The sequence below is a fragment of the Nerophis lumbriciformis genome, linkage group LG23 (genome assembly GCF_033978685.3).
Source record: "Nerophis lumbriciformis linkage group LG23, RoL_Nlum_v2.1, whole genome shotgun sequence".
NCBI classification, from domain to species: domain Eukaryota; kingdom Metazoa; phylum Chordata; class Actinopteri; order Syngnathiformes; family Syngnathidae; genus Nerophis; species Nerophis lumbriciformis.
Window position 1 is genome coordinate 34,956,661 of NC_084570.2, and position 21,950 is coordinate 34,978,610.

At 33.9% G+C, this 21,950-nt stretch overlaps 1 protein-coding gene across 1 annotated transcript; it reads right to left on the minus strand.

Moving 5' to 3' along the window:
- Nucleotides 1-3,928: 3,928 nt before the first annotated feature.
- twist3 lies at nt 3,929-21,732 on the minus strand. Its single transcript, XM_061985401.2, has 2 exons — nt 20,889-21,732; nt 3,929-4,408 (listed from the first exon to the last, which is right to left on the minus strand). The coding sequence occupies exon 1, from the start codon at nt 21,639-21,641 to the stop codon at nt 21,084-21,086; it is 558 nt and encodes a 185-aa protein (XP_061841385.1). The 5' UTR covers nt 21,642-21,732; the 3' UTR covers nt 3,929-4,408; nt 20,889-21,083.
- Between the last annotated feature and the right edge of the window lie 218 nt (nt 21,733-21,950).

The window sequence follows — 21,950 nt, forward strand, 5'->3', positions numbered from 1 at the left end:
TATATTTATTTTTTTTGCCGTTTTTGTTTACATGTGTTTTAATGAATATACATGCATGTTTAACACATATAGATTCCTTTCTTTCATGAAGACAAGAATATAAGTTGGTGTATTACCTGATTCTGATGACTTGCATTGATTGGAATCAGACAGTAGTGATGACAAACGTCCACGTTTTCAAATGGAGGAGAAAAAAAGTTCCTCCTTTGTGTCTAATACCACATGAAAGTGGTTGGTTTTTGGCATCTTATATGTCCAGCTTCCATATTCGTTTTTATACACTTTACAAGAAATACATTGGCGGCAAACTCCTTAGCTTGCTAGCTTGTTTGCGCAGGCTTTCGGAGACTCTTATTTTGAAAGCGCAGGCGCGATGGAGCGGCACTTTTATTGTGAAGACAGGAACTGTGCAGTCAGTCTTTAGGCTTTTGACGGGGTGTACGTTGAAATAAAAAATGGTCTTTTTTCCTTCACACTTTTGATTGATTGATTGGAACTTGTATTAGTAGATTGCACAGTACAGTACATATTCCGTACAATTGACCACTAAATGGTAACACCCCGATAAGTTTTTCTACTTGTTTAAGTCAGGTCATGTGACCCCTGGCTCTGTTTGATTGGTCCAACGTCACCAGTGACTGCATCTGATTGGTGGAACGGAGTGAACGTCACCAGTGACTGTATTTGTTGAAACGCAGGCACTATGAAGGTCTGTCTGACAGACCAAAACAAACAAAGCGTGCATTAACAGATCGATAAAAATTAGTAGCGAGTAGCGAGCAGAATGTAGATAAAAGTAGCGGAGTAAAAGTAGCGTTTCTTCTCTATAAATATACTCAAGTAAAAGTAAAAGTATGTTGCATTAAAACTACTCTTTGAAGTACAATTTATCCCAAAAGTTACTCAAGTAGATGTAACGGAGTAAATGTAGCGCGTTACTACCCACCTCTGACTATAGTGTACACAGTATGTAAACAGTATACTATACTATATATATATACTACGCTATAGTGTACACAGTATAACAACAGTATACTATACTATATATATACTACACTATAATGTACACAGTATATAAACAGTATACTATACTATACTATATATATATATACTACACTATAGTGTACACAGTATAACAACAGTATACTATACTATATATATATATATATATACTACACTATAGTGTACACAGTATATAAACAGTGTACTATATTATACTATATATATATACTACACTATAGTGTACACAGTATATAAACAGTATACTATAATATATGTATACTACACTATAGTGTACACAGTATGTAAACAGTGTACTATATTATACTATATATATATACTACACTATAGTGTACACAGTATACAAACAGTATACTATAATATATATATTCTACACTATAGTGTACACAGTATGTAAACAGTATACTATACTATATATATATATACTACGCTATAATGTACACAGTATAACAACAGTATACTATACTATATATATACTACACTATAATGTACTCAATATATAAACAGTATACTATACTATACTATATATATATACTACACTATAGTGTACACAGTATATAAACAGTGTACTATACTATATATATATATATATATATATATATATATATATATATATATATATATATATACTACACTATAGTGTACACAGTATATAAACAGTATACTATAATATATATATATATACTACATTATAGTATACACAGTATACTATACTATATATGTATACACTACACTATAGTGTGCACAGTTTTTAAACAGTGTACTATATATATATTACACTATAGTGTACACAGTATATAAACAGTATACTATAATATATATATATATATATATATATATATATATATATATATATATATATATATACATATATATATATATATATATATATATTACATTATAGTGTACACAATATATAAACAGTAAACTATACTATATATACACTACACTATAGTGTACACAGTATATAAACAGTATACTATACTATACTATATATATGCTACAGTATAGTGTACACAGTATATAAACAGTATACTATACTATACTATATATATACTACATTATAGTGTACACAGTTTATAAACAGTAAACTATACTATATATACACTACACTATAGTGTACACAGTATATAAACAGTATACTATAATATATGTATACTACACTATAGTGTACACAGTATGTAAACAGTGTACTATATTATACTATATATATATACTACACTATAGTGTACACAGTATACAAACAGTATACTATAATATATATATTCTACACTATAGTGTACACAGTATGTAAACAGTATACTATACTATATATATATATACTACGCTATAATGTACACAGTATAACAACAGTATACTATACTATATATATACTACACTATAATGTACTCAATATATAAACAGTATACTATACTATACTATATATATATACTACACTATAGTGTACACAGTATATAAACAGTGTACTATACTATATATATATATATATATATATATATATATATATATATATATATATATACTACACTATAGTGTACACAGTATATAAACAGTATACTATAATATATATATATATACTACATTATAGTATACACAGTATACTATACTATATATGTATACACTACACTATAGTGTGCACAGTTTTTAAACAGTGTACTATATATATATTACACTATAGTGTACACAGTATATAAACAGTATACTATAATATATATATATATATATATATATATATATATATATATATATATATATATATATATATATATATTACATTATAGTGTACACAATATATAAACAGTAAACTATACTATATATACACTACACTATAGTGTACACAGTATATAAACAGTATACTATACTATACTATATATATACTACAGTATAGTGTACACAGTATATAAACAGTATACTATACTATACTATATATATACTACATTATAGTGTACACAGTTTATAAACAGTAAACTATACTATATATACACTACACTATAGTGTACACAGTATAGCAACATTTATATGACGTCAATGTTTTCACTTGAAATGAATATATTATATTTCCTGCAACAAAGAGTCGTTATTCTGTCTCAGCGCCCACGTCTTCCTTTTGTGTCCCAAAATGTTCAAGCGCATATTCAAACACACGTGCAGCAGTCTGCAATCTTATATTCCAAAATACAAAATGGTTTTGATTGGACAAAATAATACATTTAATATATTTGTGTTTATTTATTTCCAAACCACATCCTGAGTTATGGATTATCAAAATGTTTTCCTTTATTTAATCCCAGCGCCTCCTCACATTATCACACGTTATTTTTCAAAATAATAGTACAACATTCCCAAAAGGCTTAACTATATTCTCAGACTAGGCAGCAATTACTTCATATTTTGGTTCATAGATAATATAACAAATGATTTATTGAAGAAAAAACATCATTAATAATGTTAATGTTAACACTACACCCTGACTCAACCATAAAGTCATACTCAAATTGCAAAGATGCCTAAATGCTTTAATTACAAAACCATGTGTAATTAATAACAATACATTTACGTCCTTTTTTTTTTTCAAACTTCAGCACTTTAACCCAATAAAAAAAAAAATTATAAATGTACTTTTTCTTGTCCAAAATGAAGGCCATAATTAAAAGCATTATTTTACCCATTTCCCAAAAAGCTCAACCGTATTAGAATAGACAGTAAATATTTGAGTTTGATCACTACATCCCCCTTTTCTTTCCTGAAAAAATCACGCAACGCACATGAATTTGTACATTTTACAGTCTGTTATAAAGTTGTACTTCATATTTTGGTTCATAGAAAATATAATAAATGAAAGACTCAACTATCAAGTCAAACTCAAGTTCATATGCAACTGCAAATGTTTAATTACCAATAATATAAAAAAGTTTATTGTCCACAGGAGTTGACACAACAAATACACAAACAAACTATACAAACAATCAAAGATCATTTCTGCACAAAATAATCTTTTCAACGTGGCTGAGATCCCAATTTGTCACACTTTTCTTTTTTTTCCTTTACAAAATAAGAGTTGAAAGCGTGAGAAGAAGACGGTTCCTTTCCCGCAAAGCGTCGCCATTGGCCGTGCCGTAGTCCATTTATCCACGAAAGAAGCGTGTGATTGGGCCTCTGGGGGGGGGGGGGGGGGTGTGTCACGTGACCCAGCTTATTATATAAACAAGAAAGAAAAACATTCATTGGCTGCGTCCGTCCGCCTTCTTGGTCCCTCGCCCGCGTCTCCTCGGGGCCATTGTTCGCCGTCAAGAGTCCACTTCCACGTCTCGCTGTCACCAGCGTGTCCGTGGAAAAGTGTCAGTGGGAGAGAGGACTTTTCGTCGACAATTTTCCATTTGTTGGCGTTCTGCAGAGAAAAGGAAAGATGAGCGAATATTTCATTTCCACGTGGCAGCGAGTGTCTATTATTGAATAATGTCTATTATTCAATCATTTCTTCAAAACAAGGCCAGATGATGATTATTATTATTATTACTGCTAATTATGCAGAGAGCAAGAAACGACATCATTACCATTAATCTTTGTATTTTATTTTATTGTTTTAAGCATTGTTTCTTAACCCTTAATATTTGTTTCTCACAGCGGTACTCAGTTGTAATGCACTTTTCCACCACTTGTGGCAGTAATGACAACATCAAACAAAGTCTGGAGCTAAAGTCATAAAGAAGTTTCTGAAGTGCAAAAATTATGACTAAAGTGGTGAAGTTGTATTTTCATTCGCACTTTAATTTTATTGACAGTTTAGTTAAGAAATATATTTAATATTCATTTAGTTGATTTATTTTAGCACAACATAATTGCATGTAAATGTATTTTTCATCAGTTATTTTTTCTAATCAGCCTGACCTAAGCCTAAGGTGTATGTGTTAAATAAATAATAATGAATAAACACATGGTTTTATATCATCTGACAAGGTAGTAAACTGTAATTATATCAAAAAATAATGATTAAATGAAGAGTAAGATGACTAATTCAGTGCTAATATTGGTGGGGGCCCCAGGCCCCGAGGGTAAAAAGGTTAAGAACCCTGGTTTTAAGTACTTTGTGTTATTGGCTTGAAGCTATCCATTATTTTAGTCATGTGTTAGTTCAATTAATGGAGTAAGCTGCTGCTCACTGCTCCCCTCACCTCCCAGGGGGTGATCAAGGGTGATGGGTCAAATGCAGAGAATAATTTTGCCACACCTAGTGTGTGTGTGACAGTCATTGGTACTTTAACTTTAACTTTTAATCAGATAAAACACGCTGTGTTTTTTTTTAGGGGAAATACTTGAAATCAACATTTTGTCTGCTTGCTAATAAATTCCCATCATCAACATTGAAATTGCATTTTTTAAAAGATAACTTAAAATAAAATATATCACAGCAGCCACACGCCACCGCTCTGATGTTCGCTCTATTGCAGCGAGCGTGTGGAAACTAAGTACGTGTATCTAAAGTTCCAGGCACTCATTAGGTCTGAATTGTATTAGTTATATTTTATTCGTTATATTCATTAAGCAAGCAAAATAATATAACTCAAATATTTTTGTACTTGAATGAATCCAATAATTCCTGCAGCCCTCCTTGTGATGTAAAACTTATTTCCGGGACTTCATTCATTTTATTTTGAATGAAATATTCCTATTAGTTGTTTCTTCTTACAGGTCAGTTTTATAGTTATCATTTACAAACAATCAAACTCAATTCAACTAAATATGTTTTCCTTAATATTTTTTATTTTACATTCTAATAGGTAACAAATAAAAATGTAAATACTTTGTACAAATAAAAAATTAAAAATATAATATTAGATTATTCTGGTCATCCAATAATCCATCGATGAGTTTGACAAACTTTATTGATCCACAAAGGAAAAGGTTCTGTTATGAAATAAGATCAAACAAATGAAATATTTACGGGAAAAACACTTGAAATAAACATTGTGTCTGCTTGCCATAATTGATTGTTTATCATAAATACACATCAATATTGAAATGATATGTGCATTAATAATATTAATAATTCTTTAAAAAAGAATCCCACTCTGACACCAGCTCTATTTCAAGTTCCGGATTTGATCAATTTGTATTAGTTACACTCATTAATCAAAACAACATATAAATCAATCTTAGCTTTTTTCCCAATCAATCAATTAATACAGCCCTAATTCCATCCATCCATTCTCTACCGCTTGTCCCTTGGCGGTGGGTGCTGGAGCCAATCCCAGCACATGGGTGGAAGGCGGGGTACACCCTGGACAAGTCACCACCTCATCACAGATAGACAACATTAACACACTAGGGCCAATTTAGTGTTGCCTATCAACCTATCCCCAGGTGCACGTCTTTGGAGGTGGGAGGAAGCCGCAGTAGAACCCACGCAGTCACGGGGAGAACATGCAAACTCCAAACAGAAAGATCCTGAGCTCGGGATTAAACCCAGGACCTTCTTATTGTGAGGCACATGCACTAACCCCTGCCACACCGTGCTGCCCTAATTATAACATACAATTATGAATATTTTCATAATTTCATAGTTATATGTAATTATATAGTTATGATAGTTATTATATGTTCTGATATAGTTATGATATAGTTAATATGATATAGTTATTATGTTATGATATAGTTATTTTGTTACATGTTATGATATAGTTATTATGTTATGATACAGTTATATGTTATAATATAGTTATGATATAGTTATTATGTTATGATATAGTTATTATGTTATGATATAATTATGATAGTTATTATGTTATGATATAGTTATTATATAATGTAGTTGTTGTATGTTATGATTTGTTATGATATAGTTATTATATGTTATGATATAGTTATGGTTTGTTATTAGATAGTTATGTTATTAAATAGTCATGTTATTAGATAGTTATGATATATTTGTGTTATAATACAGTTATTAAATAGTTATGATATAATTATATGTTATGATATATGTATGATATAGTTATTATATAGTAATGATATGTTATGATATAGTTATGGTTTGTTATGATATAGTTATGTTATTAGATAGTTATGATATAGTTGTGTTATAATACAGTTATTAAAAAGTTATGATATAATTATGTGTTATGATATATGTATGATATAGTTATTATATGTTATGATATAATTATTACATATTTATGATAAGTTATGATTGGTTATGATATAGTTATCTTATTAGATAGTTATGATATAGTTATGTTATGCTAAAGTTTTGTTATAATATAGTTGTAAGATAGTTATGTGTAATGATATAGTTATTATATGTTATGATATAGTTATGTTGTGATATGTTATTATGTCTTATGACATAGTTATTATGTTATGATATAGTTATTATGTTATGATATAGTTATTATGGTATGATATAGTTATATGCTATGATATAGTTATGATACAGTTATTATGCTATGATAAAGGTGTTATGTTATGACACAGTTATATGTTATAATAGTTATATGTTATGATATAGCTATGATATAATTATGATCAGAAGAAACGATAAGGCGTGGGGAAAGCAAGGCGCGTAGACAGGGGGCAGTATACCATGTTATGGTATGCGGTCAGGCCCACACTTGACTCAGGGAGATGGACGTCCCTGCCATGCATAGTCCCTTGGGACTCATTCCATATACACAACAGCAATAATACCGGGGTTAGAATGTGGGTACAGTATGGATCCTTCAGCTGGCTGCAGGGGGCGGAAGGGAGACGTCCCTGTCGCTGCTCCACCACCCAGAGATGTTCCGGGATTAAAGGAGCGAAACATCCGTGAAAGGTGGCTCCCGGCTGATGACCCTGCAGCCAGCACCACATGGCACTGTCGGAGGTGCGTCAGGCAGTAATGCCCTGCAAGTGTTAACTTGTGCTTACATCTATGATATAATTATGATATAGTTATTATGTTATGATATGGTTATGTTATGATATAGTTATGTTATGATATAGTTATGTTATAATATAGTTATGATATCATTTATGATATAGATATTTTATGTTATGATATAGATATATGTTTTGATATAGTTATACTATAGTTATGAACAAAAATCTACGTGGTGTTTATTTGCCTGTGTGTCAAACAAGCGAGCGTGCATCAGTATCCTTTGCATGTGCACACACACACACACACATGCACGCACGCACGCACACACACACACACACACACACACACGCACACACACACACACACACACACACACACACACACACATACACACACAGAGAGTGAAGTGAGGATCATTTAAGTCTAAAGTTCTGGGTACCAAACCAGCAAATTTTGAGATGAGAGGAGTTGACTAATAATATTCACAACAACAAAAAAGGTTTTCTAAGTTATAAAATCATCTGAAATTTTGAATGAGAGAAACTGCTGTTCTAAATGTGTCCACTGGATGTCACAATAGCAATTCTGTGAGGCCAGCAAAGGTATAAAGCTAACAGGATTGGCTGAGGCTCCTCCCCCTGCACACTAATGACATGTAAAAGTGAGGCTCCTCCCCCTGGACACTAATGACATGTAAAACTGAGGCTCCTCCCCCTGCACACTAATGACATGTAAAAGTGAGGCTCCTCCCCCTGGACATTAATGACATGTAAAAGTGAGGCTCCTCCCCCTGCACACTAATGACATGTAAAAGTGAGGCTCCTCCCCCTACACACTAATGACATATAAAAGTGAGGCTCCTCCCCCTGCACACTAATGACATGTAAAAGTGAGGCTCCTCCCCCTGCGCACTAATGTGAGGCTCCAACTAAACTTGACCAACTAAAACTGTCTTTATTTTTAAGTTATCATGCCATGATTTTCTAATCACATCATTCTAAATAACATTTGGCCCCTGAACTCAAATGAAACAGAAATAAATCTTTTTTTTCCCCAATAAAATTGAAGCACAAATAAAAATACAGCTTCATCATTTTTGCGCTTAAGAAACTGCTGTCTGAGCTGCAGACTTCTTCTGTTCGTGTAATACTGCCATGACTGCCACCAGAGGTGGAAACGTGTATTACACCTGAGTAGCCGTGAAACACAAACAGACCTGAGCTGAGAAACACATTATTTTTTGGCAGCTCTGTAGGGGTCGCTGACGGCTCAAAAATGGTTTCTATGGTTAACACTGATCGAGTGGTACCGAAATAATCACTTCATCAATTATTCAAACACAGTGTTACTGTTCCAACTGTGTGTAATGTTACAGTAACCAAAAATAGTAAATATGCATCTTAAATCTAACCTCTGCCTCGTTTCTAATGACTACATAGGTCTACTACACTACTGTATTTAAATGTTGTCATTATGGTGGTACTTAATGAATACTTAGGTCTACTACACTACTGTATTTAATGTTGTCATTATGGTGGTACTTAATGAATACTTAGGTCTACTACACTACTGTATTTAAATGTTGTCATTATGGTGGTACTTAATGAATACTTAGGTCTACTACACTACTGTATTTAAATGTTGTCATTATGGTGGTACTTAATGAATACTTAGGTCTACTACACTACTGTATTTAATGTTGTCATTATGGTGGTACTTAATGAATACTTAGGTCTACTACACTACTGTATTTTAATGTTGTCATTATGGTGGTACTTAATGAATACTTAGGTCTACTACACTTCTGTTTTTAATGGTGTCAATATGGTGGTACTTAATGAATACTTAGGTCTACTACACTACAGTATTTTAATGTTGTCATTATGGTGATACTTAATGAATACTTAGGTCTACTACACTACTGTATTTAATGTTGTCATTATGGTGGTACTTAATGAATACTTAGGTCTACTACACTACAGTATTTTAATGTTGTCATCATGGTGGTACTTAATGAATATTTAGGTCTACTACACTACTGTATTTTCATGTTGTCATCATGGTGGTACTTAATGAATACTTAGGTCTACTACACTACTGTATTTTTATGTTGTCATGATGGTGGTACTTGATGAATACTTGGGTCTACTACACTACTGTATTAAATGTTGTCATGGTGATACTTAATGAATACTTAGGTCTACTACACTACTGTATTTAGTGTTGTCATGGTGATACTTAATGAATACTTAGGTTTAGTACACTACTGTATTTTAATGTTGTCATTATGGTGGTACTTAATGAATACTTAGGTCTACTACACTACTGTATTAATGTTGTCATTATGGTGGTACTTAATGAATACTTAGGTCTACTACACTACTGTATTTTAATGTTGTCATTATGGTGGTACTTAATGAATACTTAGGTCTACTACACTACTGTATTAATGTTGTCATTATGGTGGTACTTAATGAATACTTAGGTCTACTACACTACTGTATTTTAATGTTGTCATCATGGTGGTACTTAATGAATACTTAGGTCTACTACACTACTGTATTTTCATGTTGTCATCATGGTGGTACTTAATGAATACTTAGGTCTACTACACTACTGTATTTTTATGTTGTCATGATGGTGGTACTTGATGAATACTTGGGTCTACTACACTACTGTATTTTTATGTTGTCATGATGGTGGTACTTGATGAATACTTGGGTCTACTACACTACTGTATTTAATGTTGTCATGGTGATACTTAATGAATACTTAGGTCTACTACACTACTGTATTTTAATGTTGTCATTATGGTGGTACTTAATGAATACTTAGGTCTACTACACTACTGTTTTTAATGGTGTCAATATGGTGGTACTTAATGAATACTTAGGTCTACTACACTACAGTATTTTAATGTTGTCATTATGGTGGTACTTAATGAATACTTAGGTCTACTACACTACTGTATTTAATGTTGTCATTATGGTGGTACTTAATGAATACTTAGGTCTACTACACTACTGTATTTTAATGTTGTCATTATGGTGGTACTTGATGAATACTTGGGTCTACTACACTACTGTTTTTAATGGTGTCAATATGGTGGTACTTAATGAATACTTAGGTCTACTACACTACAGTATTTTAATGTTGTCATCATGGTGGTACTTAATGAATATTTAGGTCTACTACACTACTGTATTTTCATGTTGTCATCATGGTGGTACTTAATGAATACTTAGGTCTACTACACTACTGTATTTTTATGTTGTCATGATGGTGGTACTTGATGAATACTTGTGTCTACTACACTACTGTATTTAATGTTGTCATGGTGATACTTAATGAATACTTAGGTCTACTACACTACTGTATTTAGTGTTGTCATGGTGATACTTAATGAATACTTAGGTTTAGTACAGTACTGTATTTTAATGTTGTCATTATGGTGGTACTTAATGAATACTTAGGTCTACTACACTACTGTATTAATGTTGTCATTATGGTGGTACTTAATGAATACTTAGGTCTACTACACTACTGTATTTTAATGTTGTCATTATGGTGGTACTTAATGAATACTTAGGTCTACTACACTACTGTATTAATGTTGTCATTATGGTGGTACTTAATGAATACTTAGGTCTACTACACTACTGTATTTTAATGTTGTCATCATGGTGGTACTTAATGAATACTTAGGTCTACTACACTACTGTATTTTAATGTTGTCATGGTGATACTTAAAGAATACTTAGGTTGTCATTATGGAGTGTTTTCTAAGGTAGTATAAATCACTGGTGTGCATTATTTGTTATAATAAATAAAATTAAACTACATATACCATTCTTTTGGTACATTAAATGATGGAACATCTAATTTTTAACACTGTGTGTGTGTGTGTGTGTGTGTGTGTGTGTGTGTGTGTGTGTGTGTGTGTGTGTGTGTGTGTGTGTGTGTGTGTGTGTGTGTGTGTGTGTCATGAAGTGACAAGAAAATGATAGCCAGAGTGAAAAGTGGGTGTATAATTTGTCTCCTCAGAGTAAGTCTCCGTGACGAGTGTGTAGTGTGTAGTGTGTAGTGTAGTGTAGTGTAGTGTAGTGCAGTGTAATGTGTAGTGTGAGTTGCAGAAAGCGCAGCATCAGCAGCCACACAAATCACTGCCATGCAAAACAAAGGAGCAAATATGCGTTATGAAGACATAAACAAAACACCACTTCCTCCTCCACAACTCCTGACCACACTTTTTTGAAGCGACAAGCTCGCTCGCACAACGCCTTGTGAGAGAAAACTAACTGCTGGACAAATCATTCTCAGCAAAAACATAAACTATTGGGACATAATTATGTCCCAATATGTCCCACATATTTCGGGTCAATTCACTAATTAATTTCAAACACAACAAACCCTCTAAAAAAAAAGCATCTCCATTTGCGTTAACTTCATTTGCAAAAAAAAAAACAATAAAAATATTGAGGGAAAATTAAAAATGGTGTATGTCTGAAAAGGAGCACGTAGAAGCAGAAGATTATAATATCCTGCACCATCAATCAGATCATCTTGAGTCTTAATCATCAATACAATATATCATTACCTCACTTGACAGTATTAATATACTATATACAGTGTGTATAGGGTTAGGGTTTTTTATATATATATATATATATATATATATATATATATATATATATATATATATATATATATATATATATATATATATATATATATATATATATATATATATATATATATACATAAAAGTATATTGTACATGTATATATATATATAGATATATATACATACATGTATATTGTACATGTATATATATATATAGATATATATACATACATATATATATATATATATATATATATATATATATACACACATATATCCATCCATCCATTTTCTACCGCTTATTCTCTTTGGGGTCGCGGGGGGCGCTGGAGCCTATCTCAGCTACAATCGGGCGGAAGGCGGGGTACACCCTGGACAAGTCACCACCTCATCGCAGGGCCAACACAGATAGACAGACAACATTCACACTCACATTCACACACTAGGGCCAATTTAGTGTTGCCAATCAACTTATCCCCAGGTGCATGTCTTTGGAAGTGGGAGGAAGCCGGAGTACCCGGAGGGAACCCACGCAGTCACGGGGAGGACATGCAAACTCCACACAGAAAGATCCCGAGCCCGGGATTGAACTCAAGACTACTCAGGACCTTCGTATTGTGAGGCAGATGCACTAACCCCTCTGCCACCGTGAAGCCCACACACATATATATACACATATATATATATATATACACACACACACACACATATATATATATATATATATATATATATATATATATATATATATATATATATATACAGTATATACATAATAATAATATTGAAGTTTCCATGTAGTTTGTGTCACAGTGGACTACATGGCAATACTTATTACAAATGGTCTGACTAGGTTACAGTGGAACACATGATTATGATAACAGTTACACAATTCAAGATGTCTGAAAAGAAGTAGGAAGAAGCTGAGCTTTTTTATTGAATCCTATCGGCCTTCTTCACATAAGATGTACAGTCATACAGGTAGTACATATTTTTTGGTTTTAGCAACTATGGTTACATTTATTGTAATAACTTATATAATTTTGTACTATTAAATATTAGGGGTGTCAAAAAAATTATATTTGAGAATGAATCACGATTTTTGTTTAAAACAATTTTTAATCCATTCAAAATAATCAAAAGTCTATTTTATTTGTATTTATTTTTTCAAAATCTGTCCTGTCCAGCCACTTTGTTAAATAGTGGGGAAAATGTTATTTAACAAAACCAGTTTTATTTTAGGTAATGTAGAAATGTATCAGAGCTGTTTATCAATTCTATGGAGGAATGTAGTTCATCATAGAACTGTCATTAAATGTTATTAAAAGTATTGATTTTAAATCAAGAATAAATTCTGAATCGATTCGTTACCCCCAACCATTGAATGGAATGGAATCGTGTGGTGGCCGAAGATTCACAGCCCTAGTAAATATATGTAGGGTTTCTGCTTCTTCCTACTACTTTTCGGACATGCTGAATTGTGCTCTTGCCCTGACATGTGACGTTCCCTTAATGTGTCCAAACTTTTTTATGTATACATATATTTATGCATATATTTATGCATGTACTTATGTGTGTGTGTGTATATATATATATATATATATATATATATATATATATATATATATATATATATATATATATATATATATATATATATATATATATATATATATATATATACATATATATATATATAAAAATATATAAATGTATATATATATATATATATATATATATATATATACATTTATATTTATGTGTACATATATATATATATATATATACACATAAATATAAAAAATACAAAAATAAAAATATATATATAAAATACACATATATGTAGACATATACAAATCCCAAAATCAGTGAAGTTGTCATGTTGTGTAAATGGTAAATAAAAAGAGAATACAATGATTTGCAAATCTTTTTAAACTTTTATTCAGTTGAATAGACTGCAAAGACAAGATATTTAACGTTCCAACTGAGAAACTTTGTTATTTTTTACAAATATTAGCTCATTTGGAATTTGATGCCGGCTACATGTTTAAAAAAAGCTGGCACAAGTGGCAAAAAAAGACTTAAAAACTTGAGGAATGCTCATCAAAGACTTATTTGGAACATCCCACCGGTGAAAAGGCTTTCGGGAACAGGTGGGTGCCATGATTGGGTATAAAAGCAGCTTCCATGAAATGCTCAGTCATTCACAAACAAGGATGGGGCGAGGGTCACCACTTTGTCAACAAATGCCTGAGCAAATTGTTTAAGAACAACATTTCTCAACCAGCTATTGCAAGGAATTTAGGGATTTCACCATCTACACTCCGTAATATCATCAAAAGGTTCAGAGAATCTGGAGAAATCACTGCACGTAAGCAGCTAAGCCCGTGACCTTCGATCCCTCAGGCGGTACTGCATCAATAATCGACATCAGTGTGTAAAGGATACACAGGTGTAAATCCTTTACATCCCCCCACATGGGCTCAGGAACACTTCAGAAACCCACTGTCAGTAACTACAGTTGGTTGCTAAATCTGTAAGTGCAAGTTAAAACTCTCCTATGCAAGGCGAAAACCGTTCATCAACAACACCCAGAAACGCCGTCAGCTTCGCTGGGCCTGAGCTCATCTAAGATGGACTGATACAAAGTGGAAAAGTGTTCTGTGGTCTGACGAGTCCACATTTCAAATTGTTTTTGGAAACTGTGGACGTCGTGTCCTCCGGACCAAAGAGGAAAAGAACCATCCGGATTGTTCTAGACGCAAAGTTGAAAAGCCAGCATCTGTGATGGTATGGGGGTGTATTAGTGCCCAAGACATGGGTAACTTACACATCTGTGAAGGCGCCATTAATGCTGAAAGGTACATACAGGTTTTGGAGCAACATATGTTGCCATCCAAGCAACGTTACCATTGACGCCCCTGCTTATTTCAGCAAGAAAATGCCAAGCCATGTGTTACATCAACATGGCTTCATAGTAAAAGAGTGCGGGTACTAGACTGGCCTTCCTGTAGTCCAGACCTGTCTCCCATTGAAAATGTGTGGCGCATTATGAAGCCTAAAATACCACAACGGAGACCCCCGGACTGTTGAACAACTTAAGCTGTACATCAAGCAAGAATGGGAAAGAATTCCACTTCAGAAATGTGTCTCCTCAGTTCCCAAACCTTTACTGAGTGTTGCTAAAAGGAAAGGCCATGTAACACAGTGGTGAACATGCCCCTCTGACAACTTTGTTGCAATGTGTTGCTGCCATTAAATTCTAAGTTCATGATTATTTGCAAAAAAAAAATGTTACTCAGTGTGAGCATTAAATATATTGTCTTTGCAGTCTATTCAATTGAATATAAGTTGAAATGGATTTGCAAATCATTGTATTCTCTTTTTATTTATCATTTACACAACGTGACAACTTCACTGCTTTTGTATATACACATACATATACATTATACACATACACACACACACACACACATACATATATATATATATATATATATATATATATATATATATGTATGTATATACACATATATTATTTACACACACACACACATATATATGTGTATATATATATATATATATATATATATATATATATATATATATATATATATATATATATATATATATATATACATATATGTATATATATATATATATATATATATATATATATATATATATATATATACATACATATATACGTACATATATACATATATATATATAAATAAATGTATGTATATATGTATGTATATATGTCCATGTATATTTATATGTATACATATTAGGGCTGTGAATCTTTGGGTGTCCCACAATTCGATTCAAAATCGATTCTTGGGTCACGATTCGATTCAAAATCAATTTTTTTTCAATTCAACACGATTCTTGATTCAAAAACGATTTTTTTTCAATTCAACACAATTCTCGATTCAAAAACGATTTTTTTTTTTTCAATTCAAAACGATTTTCGATTCAAAAACGAAAAAAAAACACACACAAAAAAACAAACAAAAAAAACGATTTTTTTTTCCCGATTCGAAAGGATTCTCTATTCATTCAATACATAGGATTTCAGCAGGATCTACCCCAGTCTGCTGACATGCAAGCAGAGTAGTAGATCTTTGTAAAAAGCTTTTATAATTGTAAAGGACAATGTTTTATCAACTGATTGCAATAATGTAAATTTGTTTTAACTATTAAATGAACCAAAAATATGACTTATTTTATCTTTGTGAAAATATTGGACACAGTGTGTTGTCAAGCTTTTGAGATGCGATGCAAGTGTAAGCCACTGTGACACTATTGTTCTTTTTTTTTTTTTTTTTATAAATGTCTAATGATAATGTCAATGAGGGATTTTTAATCACTGCTATGTTGAAATTGTAACTAATATTGATACTGTTGTTGATACTGTTCATTTTTGTTTCACTACTTTTGGTTTGTTCTGTGTCGTGTTTGCTCTGTTTATTGCGGTTCTGAGTGTTGCTGGGCCGGGTTTGGTTTTGGAATTGGATTACATTGTTATGGTATTGCTGTGTATTGTTTTGTTGGATTGATTAATTAAAAAAATAAAAAATAAAATAAATAAATAAATACATTTAAAAAATTAAAAAAATTAAAAAATGAGAATCGATTCTGAATCGCACAACGTGAGAATCGCGATTCGAACACCTTCTCATTTTAATGTGTTTAATCTATTTTCATGACTATTTACATTGTAGATTGTCACATCAAAACTATGACACCTGTGAAGTGAAAACCCTTTCAGGTGACTACCTCTTGAAGCTGATGGAGAGAATGCCAAGAGTGTGCAAAGCAGTATTCAGAGCAAAGGGTGGCTATTTTGAAAAAACTAGAATGTAAAACATGTTTTCAGTTAATCCACCTTTTTTTTGTTAAGTACGTAACTCCACATGTGTTCATTCATAGTTTTTGATGTGACAATCTACAATGTAAATAGTCATGAAAGTAAAGAAAACACATTGAATGAGGGGAAGGTGTGCCCTGTACTGTACTTTTGGCCTGTACTGTATGTGTATGTATAAGTAACATTTACAGTACTTTCCTGTGAAAGTAACATTTACAGTATTTCACTATGAAAGTAATATTTAGTTCCAGGAGGAGAATATTGGTGCTGGTGGACCAACAGGGACGTGGTGATGTGGTCTCTGAAGGATCCTACAGAACTGAAGATAACCAGCAAAGTAGATCTTATGACTACCGCGTTGCGTTCAAGGACACTGCGCTCCACGTGTCGGGCTGGTATAGGGGGTGGGAGGTTCCGTTCCCAGCACTGTGGCCCTGGCCTTGCACACAGAGGCCATCTTAGGCTGAGTAAGAACAGAGGGAACACCTGCAGCGAGGGTCTGGACTCTGTCACGTCTCCCAACCAACCTACTTCCTACATCTCCTACCATGTTCTCTTCCTTCAGCTTCTCATCCACGTCACCTGACCTGCCAGTCCCGTGCACTACTCTGCTGCACTAATCAAAGATGACTGCAAATAATCCCTCCTGTACACACATGACCCTGCAGCCCAGTCCTGACACACACACACACACACACACACACACACACACAAACACACACACACACACACACACACACACACACACACACACACACACACACACACACACACACCTTCCAAATAGCTCACAAGTGTTTCCAATCTAAAGGTTCCTGCATGTCTGGGCCCCGAGCGACGCCGCCTTGATTGCACGACACTGGATCCAACATGGAGGACACCAAACCCCCTGAGGGCTGCAGAGGTAACTTTTTAGTTTTTTTGTTTTAAAACGTTTCTGTTTAAATCTGCTTTAAAAAGTGTTGGATGGCTACAACGAGACCTTTTAGTATTTAAATCAACCGATTATTTGCTTTTTATTCATTGTTGTTGCATCTTTTTCCACACAAAGATGAGTTTTCATTATTGTCTTACTCCTTTTAAGTACGTGCATAGAAAGCACAAAGTACAAAACAACAATAAAGTTAAAAAAAAAACAAAAGAGAACAGGGGCAACGTCATGAAATGATTTAAAAAAAGTGTTAAAAAGTGAAAAAGCCCATTAACTAAAAAGCTAACAATTTAAACATGCCTCCCCCAAAATATGTATTTAAACACGGCAAATAATCTATGACCCGCAAAATACAGCACATTTATTTTTAACAATTAAATACGTTAAATCGGTGACCCTCAAAATGTGGTACGACAAAGAATCACTTAATTAAGATATTCAAACGCAGTGTTACCGTTTAAATACTGTATGTTTGTAATGTTACAGTGGCCAGAAATAATTCATACATTTGTTATTTATGAACACTTAGGCCTACTTTGCTACTGTGTTTTAATGTTGGCCATTATGGTGGTTTTCTGAGTTGGTACATGGTGAATAATAATATCATTATAATAAAAATGATGTATTATTATGATATAATCAGCTAATCCCTACTTTCAGTTGATAATGACAAGTATAATGATTATTAAAACTCACATTCTAGCTACTTTATATTACATTTGTTGGCACTTCTTAGTAGAAAAAAAACGAAAAAGTAAACTTTTTTTTTTAATTTAAACAACAAATTATTTTTGTGGGGATATAAAATATATACAGTATATAAAACAGCCTTTGAAGGAGGTGTCCAAATATTGTAATAATAATAATAATAACTACAACATGTCCGAGACCATTTTAATGGGCCTGCTATCTGTGTTGTGTTTGCAAAAATGCAAAATTAGCTATAAAAAAAAAAATTGTGCATGCTAAGGTTAGCATAATAATTTTCTAATGTTACCATGCTAACAAATAAGCAGTTAGCATACTTACTTTAGGTTTAAACATATACATATCTGCATAAAACGTTAGCATGCTAGCATAAGAACTATTTTTACACTTGCCAACTATCAAAATCCATTAAATTTAGGTTTAAATGATTAAGATGAGGTAAAACGTTAGCATAAAACCTTAGCATGCTAAAGTTTGCCTGCTAACATAGGATAACATTATTTGCAAGATGGCCCCAGGTGTTAAAATCCTAATTTGTAGGTTTATACATTAATAGCTAACTGCTATCATAAAACATTAGCATGTTAACTTTAACATGTAAACAAAAGATCGGTTAGCATACTTATGAGAATGTGCCAAGTATCAAAACCTATGATTTTTACGTTAAATGATTAAAATGAGCTAACATGCTAGCATTTATTATTAGGGGTGTCAAAACAATGATATGTTCGAAAGAATCGCAATTTTTACTTGTAATGATTCTTAATCGAATAAAAGAAAAATCAAAAAACTATTTTTTTCATGTCTGTCCTGTGCAGCCAATCAAAGAAATCATATAGTAGATGTAGATGATCTATATCTGCTGTACACATTTACCTTAGAAAAGAGAAGTGCTGGATACTTCTTATTTGTATTTGACTTTATTAAATGTTTTGGGTAGAATTTTATTGAACTAAACCAGTTTTCTTTAAAGTAATATAGAAACGTATCACAGCGGTTTATTTTATGGAGGAATGTTAGTTCATCATAGAACTGGCACCCAAAGTTATTAAAAAGTACTGATTTCGAATGGAGAATGGAAGATTCATAGCCCTATTTATTATATCACTATGTGGAATACATTGGTGAAAAAAATAAATAATAATAAAAAAATAATAATTCCATGAAGGCCTGTTTTAGTGTAAGTCACTGATTGAACGCATTTACAATATTGTCATGTTGTTGACACGATGTCATCACACGTGTTTACATTGCGTCAATGTGTTTCCCATTCAGTCAGAAGAAAGATAAATAAAAACGCTTTCTTTCCTGCCTTGCTATTTATTTGTGGAGATGGAAGGCAAACGACGGCGTGGCAAAGTCTATGTTTGCTACTTCTCTTTGTTTATAATGTCTATTTTCTGCTGGATTTACTCAATTTTATGCTGCAGCTCTTACATATACTGTAATATTGTACACGGTAATTGTTATATATTGTATATATGATATAAACGTATAATATAATATATCAGGATATACTGTACTATTGTACACGGTAATTGTTATATATTGTATATCTGATATAAATGTATAATATAATATATCAGTATATATCCTATACTGTACATATATTATGTAAAAGTTACGTATATATGTTATATTTTATATTGCTTTTAGTCTATTTTATACCTGCATTGTCCTTTCCATCTTTTCCATCATTTGTAACTGAGCTACTGTGTGGAACAATTTCTGTTATAGGGTTTGTAAAGTTTGTCTAAGTCTAAGTCTAACACGTGTGTGTATGTGTGTGTGTGTGTGTGTGTGTGTGTGTGTGTGTGTGTGTGTGTGTGTGTGTGTGTGTGTGTGTGTGTGTGTGTGTGTGTGTGTGTTGTTACCTGAGGGTGAGCGGTGGTGTTGCACCAATTGAAGGAAAGGAAAGAGGAGAGGAATAAGAGACAAAGAGACATGGTGGACAGGAGGAGGTGGGGGTCCTAGTGGCTGGTGAACAGGAGGAGGTGGGGGTCCTAATGGCTGGTAGACAGGAGGAGGTGGGGGTCCTAGTGGCTGGCGGACAGGAGGAGGTGGGGGCCCTAGTGGCTGGCGGACATGGCCCAGGCGCCCTCCATCCTCCAGACGGAGAAGGCGTAGCTCAGCCGCTCGTGAGCCAGGTAGTTGCAGCTGGCCAGCTTAGCGTCCATCTCGTCGCTCTGCAGCACCTGGTAGAGGAAGTCGATGTAGCGCGACGCCAGCTTGAGGATCTGGATCTTGCTCAGCTTGTCCGAGGGCAGCGTGGGGATGATCTTGCGCAGCGAGGCGAAGGCGTCGTTGAGCGACTGCGTGCGCTGGCGCTCCCGTACGTTGGCGATGACCCGCTGGGAGTGGAGGTCCTCGAAGGGCTGCTCGGGCCTGGGGCCCAGGGAGCCGACGGGGGCCAGGCTCACCGCGGGCGGCGGGCTCTTCTTCACCCTCTTGGGGCCCAGCTGGGGACTGCCGGCGGCGCTCTGGTCCGTCTGATTGTCCTTCTTGAGGTGAGGGGAGCGTTTTCTGTGGGCCGCCTGCAGACTCTTCTTGGAGCTCCTCTCCAGTTCTTCCTCGCTGGCCCCCAGGCCTCCTTCGGGGGAGTTGGCGCAGGACACCTCTTCTCTCATCTTCTCAGCGCACCAGCCTACGACTCCATGGCCGTCCTTGCTTCCAGGTTCTTTGGTTTCCCCAGCCGGCCGCCAGAACAACAACAAACCCCAAAGCCTCGGCCCTTTTTATACCTAAACGGCGAGCGCGGGTCCTTCTCATTGGCGCAGAGTCCTCCTGCAGGGGGCGGGGCCCGGCCCCAGCCAGGGATGGGAGCAGGAAGCGCGGACGGGGGTAAGTGGTCCTTGCAGCCAATCAGAAGTTCCCAGATGACGGGAGACTTTATGGGTTCCAGATTGGGGCTACGGAGTCGGTCCACATGCAGCCTT